This window comes from Artemia sp. Qi Xiang Cuo, chromosome 8 (genome assembly GCF_049724085.1).
Source record: "Artemia sp. Qi Xiang Cuo chromosome 8, ASM4972408v1, whole genome shotgun sequence".
NCBI lineage: Eukaryota > Metazoa > Arthropoda > Branchiopoda > Anostraca > Artemiidae > Artemia > Artemia sp. Qi Xiang Cuo.
Genome location: NC_142801.1, coordinates 33780346 through 33786345, shown reverse-complemented (window position 1 = coordinate 33786345; position 6000 = coordinate 33780346). Strand labels below are relative to the sequence as shown.

Sequence of the window (6000 nt, the reverse complement as noted above, 5' to 3'; positions counted from 1 at the left end):
TGTAGAATAGGCTCCCTCCATTAAATGAATTGTATATTAAATTTCACCTGATTTTGGAAAAAAGAAGGAAACACCACGAAAAAGAAGGTGATTTTGATGAAAATTAGGCCATTAAATTAAACATATCGCAGAACCTTGTTGCAGAGGCTTCAAGCCTTTATCCAAAAAAATGAGGAATTTTACCTTTTTTCCAAGAAGCATGATAATGGATACGTGTTTATTTCATTTTATTATTTTTTCCCAAACGGTGTTCAATAGAACCAGTGGTCCTTGCATATCGGGAGAGTGCTAAACTCGATTGAAAATTGTATATTTTAATGCTTTTTTTTAGCAAAAGAAACTGCACCTCATTAAAGTGGAGTTTTCTGCCGTTTTTGTGGTGTAAAACAGAAATTTTTGGACTGAAGAGGACAGAAAGGGAATTCAGGGAGATTGGCGATTTAAAATTATTGAAAAAGACCATTTTCCCCTCCCCGGTTTCAGAGGTAGTAATGCTGCACAACAAAGCAAATGTTCTTAAAGATGTTCTTAGCCCATACAAAATATACGGTTAATATAAAAAATTGTTTTAAAGTTTCCTTTAACTAAGCTGATTCACTTGAGGCTCTATATAATTGCGTATCAGCTATTATGGAGAAAGGCTGGTAGTCAGCCTTTGTGTCAGTGGTGTGTGTGTGACTGAGGCCTAAAAAAGTGAAGTTTTATGCTCAAATTTCGTAACTAGAATTTTTTTAATAAGAAGGTAATATGGGTGCTACAAAGTGATAGCTCCCCTGTCCTTTCAGAGATAAATTTTCTTTTTAACATGCAAAATTAAATTCATATGCTTACCGGGAAAAAGAGAGACTCATGGTGGACATCATGGTAACCATCGTGAAATTCCCGGTAAGGAAGGGGCAAGTGCTACCAGCAGCTCTGTTCTTACCAAGATTTAAATAGAGATATTCTCATTGTTTTATTCATATACATTTCTAATGTCTTATTGTTTCCCGATAATCGTGGGGGACCCATTAATTGTTTTTTTCTTGAGGAAAAGACCTTGAAAACTGAAACGACGGAGGAAATGATGATCTTTTAATTCATTTTTTATATTTCAAATCCCTCCTCTCCTTATGAGAAATATTTTATGGGATGCACTTCTTTCAGTGATGATTATTATTTTCGAAGCATAGTGACACAAATATCAAACTGGGATGTAAAAAACAGGGAGTTGAAGTGTACCTCAAATTTAAAGGAGCCTTGAACTAAAAATTTCCAAACAACAGACCATAAGTAAGGAGTGACCCTTGTTATACATACTCGAACTGCAAAAATATTTTTTTGTTACATTTATACACCAATAAAATCTATTATTTTTGCTGATTCTAAATATGCAAAATTTATTGATCTTAAAATTACTCTTCAAAAGCTATTACCAAATGAAAGTTAGCAAAATTTTGGAAACATTGGTGAAATTATTCCAAAGACTGGACAATTCTTATGAAAATTATAAAAATGGTTATGTACCAGAAACACAAAGTTTACTCTCCTCCACCCTTTCTCCCCCTCCTAGGGAGGACCGTATTTAGCCAGTAGTCATAGTTTATCAAAGGATTGTTCATTCAAATTAACATTTAAAGACTCAACACCTAAATTATTTCATTTTTGCCCTTAAACAGAAATTTTGGCCTCAACTAGGTTAAAATCTTGTATGGCAAGAACTTAGAGAGCTAATGAAAGGGTAATTATAAGGCCTCACAGTTTCAGAGGCTGCGGTGGCGTGCGGTAAAACATTCAACCTTAATCATACATGCAGTCCGTGAGAAGTAAACTGTTATTATTAACCATTTATCCAATAAAACTAGCGGCTATACAGTATCTCATAGTTTCTCATCATGGATTAGGGCGTTGGTCAAGGGATTCTTTTATTTGGAGGGGGGATACCAAATCCCTAATAATGTATTCTCAAACGTTTTTTTATTATCAAACTGTCTATGAGAGACGTTTCAGATGAACTGAATGGGGGCGGGGGGGGGGGGGGTTTGGAAACTTATAATTTGTTTCGCAAAGCAAACACAATTAGCTCTTTTTCTTGGAATATTATCCTGCAAAGGTTAATTTCAAGAGACAGATTTGGGAGGGGGAGGGGATTAGACCTCCCTTTATTTAGGATTGCCGTGGGTAGGGTATTCAAAAATGAACAGAAACAGAAACAAAAAAAGGAAATAGTTTTTTAAATGATGGTAAGCAATGGCATTGAAACTTAAATTGAAGAGAAGTTATGTCACGCTTGAGGAGGGCTGCTCCCTCCTTAATTACCTATTCTTGTTGCTAAAATTCGACTTTTTGCACCCAATGAATTAAGAGAAATTGCATAAGCGCAAAGAAAATTGGAATAGGATAAAAGGGCTTTTCCCAATGCCTGAGTAGTGGAAAGTTTTATTGATGCTCATTTGCTTTGAATAACTAAATTTTCATTTCGAAGGTTTTAAAAGACAATATGTAAATAAAACCCTTGTAATTACTCATTAACTACATTCGTTGCACTTATAAGGGATTTCAGCAAAACAATACTAAGAATTAGGGTGAAGCCCCCTCAGATACGAAACAGTTTCTGTTCGTTTGAAGTTTGAATGTCATTCTTCACATTTACTTTAAAGAAAAAATTATTGGATAAAATCATTACCGAATTTCTACTAAGATATATAAAACAAAATAATATTCAAATTATGAGGTATTGGCAATAACTAAGTATCAGTTTATTTTTGCCCCAAAAGTTATGAAACTTGAAATAAACGTAATATCGTTTCAAAATTACAATACATGTAAAAAATTCAAACAACAAGCAGTTTCTAGATCCATGAATATTTTCAGTAGCAACTTTTCAGAGATATCTTCCGCGATAAAAGTGTAGCCTAAATGTTGGGAAAATTTTCCCGCATCTCCTCATAAACTACGATATTTATTTCCAGTAGCTTGTGAGAAACGAGGATCCAGTAGCTTCTCGCCTGGCACTGCACTGTGACCGCAAGGGTGAGATCGTATTGATGGTGTACTAAGCATTAGATAAATTTAGCCATAATGGTGGATACGGAAGGAGGTCCAGAACAAGATGATGTTTCATTCTTACGCACAGTATGTATTTAACCAAAGCGGTGTGTCAGTTTTACTTTTCATACTGACTCAATATAACTCTCCCTTATAAGAAAGAAATATAACTCAAATACCCTCCCTTATTTAACGTAGATGTTGAAGGAAGGATCTATTAGCAGATAACAAAAAATTTTTTACTTCCAGTGTAATCTAGATTTTCTTTGTGAATCTACTCGTCTATCAAACCTATACTTAACGGATTTGAACATATGCTGTTTTTCTCATATTTGTAATGACTAATGAGTGGTTTGTTCACCATCATCTACAACAAAAGAAAGAAGTCAAATGAAATAACCTAAATACAAAATATAAGACATCCCAAACAATGGTTGGTCTTATTTAGTTTAAACTAACCATGTCCCTGTATTTGCCGACTAAAATCAATCACCAATAGTTTTTGAAAAGTATCTTTTTGTCCGTTTTTTTTTCTTTTAGATATAGACCTATATATTTCTAGAGCTATATCTGTGACAATCAGGCGGTGGAAGTGCATTGTCAGGGTAATACCTATTATATTAAAGAGGAGCATAAGATAAGCAATCTAACAGTATTACTTTAATTTTTCTAAGATGTTTTTTCCTCCGAAGAACTGTTATTTTAGACTGCTACCAATTAGTCGTTTGAATTATTTAAGCTTGAATTCCTCCTATCAAGTCCTAAGTTAAAAATGGATTATTGGAATTGATTGCTAGCCTTTAGGCTACATTGAACAAAGAGAAAGAAATGCAAATGCATAGCTTGGATTTACAAGTAGGCCTAAACACTGTTACCCTGTGCAATCCCCCCCCCCCCCCCGTTTCGGAACAGGCATTATCCTATGATTATATTCTTAGATACTACTCTAGTGCTTAACCATATTTAAAGGGAAAATGCTACTAAAATAATAGTAGAATCATTTGATTAACTATTTTATGTTCTTTAAAAATATCATGATTGCTTTTCTGACAATGACACATTATTAGCACAGTAGCATAATAATTTAACTTACCTCAACTCTGATACTAATAAAAAAAAAAGTTCAGATCTTCTCGCGCTGAGTATGACAGGGGCTGCAGAAGAGTCTTTTTTTTACCTTTTATAGGTAGCTCTTCTATTTATAAATTCCCGAGAATTGAGAGACATTTTCTTTTATCTACATCTCAGACTACCACTGTGTGTCTAGTTTGCTGAATAGAACGGAACGGAGGAAGAGCGTGATATCAGCGCTAACAACATAAATATAAGCGTGGGGGAAGGTATAAAATTAAAACAATCCGCTTTATTAATCTGTCCTTTTGAAAAGGAACGTACTGCCATTCGATTACGAAATTCTTTTGTTTACGACCGAAGACTGGCAATTTTAAGCATTTTTTAAAATATTTTTTGATTATAGAAGCAAAAGAGAGCTTTAGAATGGTAAAAATATAAATTTCTAGTATATTCGGCCTCTCCTGTCCCATATAGTTCGATATTTGACTCTACTCGGTAGTTAAGGAAGGTCGGTATAATAAGCGATGATAATAAGCGTAGCTGTGTAATGGGGTAAGGAATAAAATGACTTACTTGACTTACTTAAGGCTCCTGCCGAGGGTTCGGCGTAGAGAACTATGAGACCAGGCGCTTCCAGGTTGACCTATCGCTTGCCAGGCTCGCAGCTTCTTCCACCGGGATGTGGGAGAACATCCCGAAGGAATAAAATCGAGAGGAAATAATAATAATAATAATAATAATAATATAATAATAATAATAATAATAATTATTCTTATTATTTATTTATTATTTATTTATTATTTATTTATGTTTAAGCTGATATATTTCAATGAACATAAAATACCATAATCAAGATATTATTTTTTTAGATTTCGCAAGCGGGTATCTATAACCAAGGAGACTTTATCTAAGAAATCGCAGACCGATGATCTCTATGGTCCTAGGTTTCGTGTATCTATGAAAATCCGTCCTCTTAGCCCAAGATAATTACCTCAGAAGTATCAAATAGACTTGAACGAATCTTGCAAATATTAGAAGAGAGGTGCACGTTCGTCCTCCAGTAAAACAGACAGAAGATCCTTGCATTGTTCGGATAAAAAAAAGTGCCATACATACCCATATTTCAGCTAAAAAGTTAGTGATGGAGGGGGGGGGGTAGGAGTGTGGTCCACTCTAACTGTCTGATGAAACAGATTAGAAGTTTTTGCACAACTCCAATTTAAGCAAGGTGGAACATACCTACCCCTGCCAAAAGTTGACCTGTGGGAAACTCACTTTAAGCTTCCCTCCAAAAATACGGCTTGAGATTTCTTGGGTGATTCTACTTCAGAGAAAATGGGATACGACTACCTTTGTGCAAGAAAGTTGGTGGGAAGAGAGTAGGGGTCGGAGGGGCCATGGGCCCAAAAATCCCTCCAATCACGAAGATTGAAAATCACTATAAGCTTCCAACTTATACAAAATGTTACCTATCTAGCTTTCATCTAAAGAGTTAGCACCGTGTTATGACTTAAATGCAGCTAGTACTTAGCACCAGGTTTTGCACCGAATTAGGAATTAGCTTATTTTCGTATAGTAATTATTCGATTTTTTTTAAGTGGGTTGTTTAATGAAAAAGGTTTTGTAAAAAAAATGGTGTCATATACTCTGATCAATTCATCAAGGATTGATGATAAAGGTTAGGAAACAAAAAAGTACCATTTTTTCTATATCAGTCCTCAGTAAATGGACTTCCTTCTATGGACCTCTAAATTGATCTATTTTTGGTTTCATTAAAATGTTCTGGCAACGGGGGGATAATAGTCTAACTTCATTTTGAAACTTCGGGAATGAATTTTTTCCGCTCGAAAACAGACATTTTGTCTAACGAAACAGATGCTTGACGAAAACAACCTCAGA

General features: G+C 34.7%; 1 protein-coding gene across 1 annotated transcript in view; it reads left to right on the top strand.

Annotated features, from left to right (window-relative positions):
• Positions 1-2982: 2982 nt before the first annotated feature.
• The window catches only part of RyR (Ryanodine receptor), a 602377-nt gene continuing 599359 nt past the window's right edge, over positions 2983-6000 (top strand). Inside the window, 1 exon segment of the mRNA XM_089093383.1 lies at positions 2983-3114. Coding sequence (XP_088949509.1) covers positions 3061-3114 — 54 coding nt within the window. The 5' untranslated portion in view covers positions 2983-3060.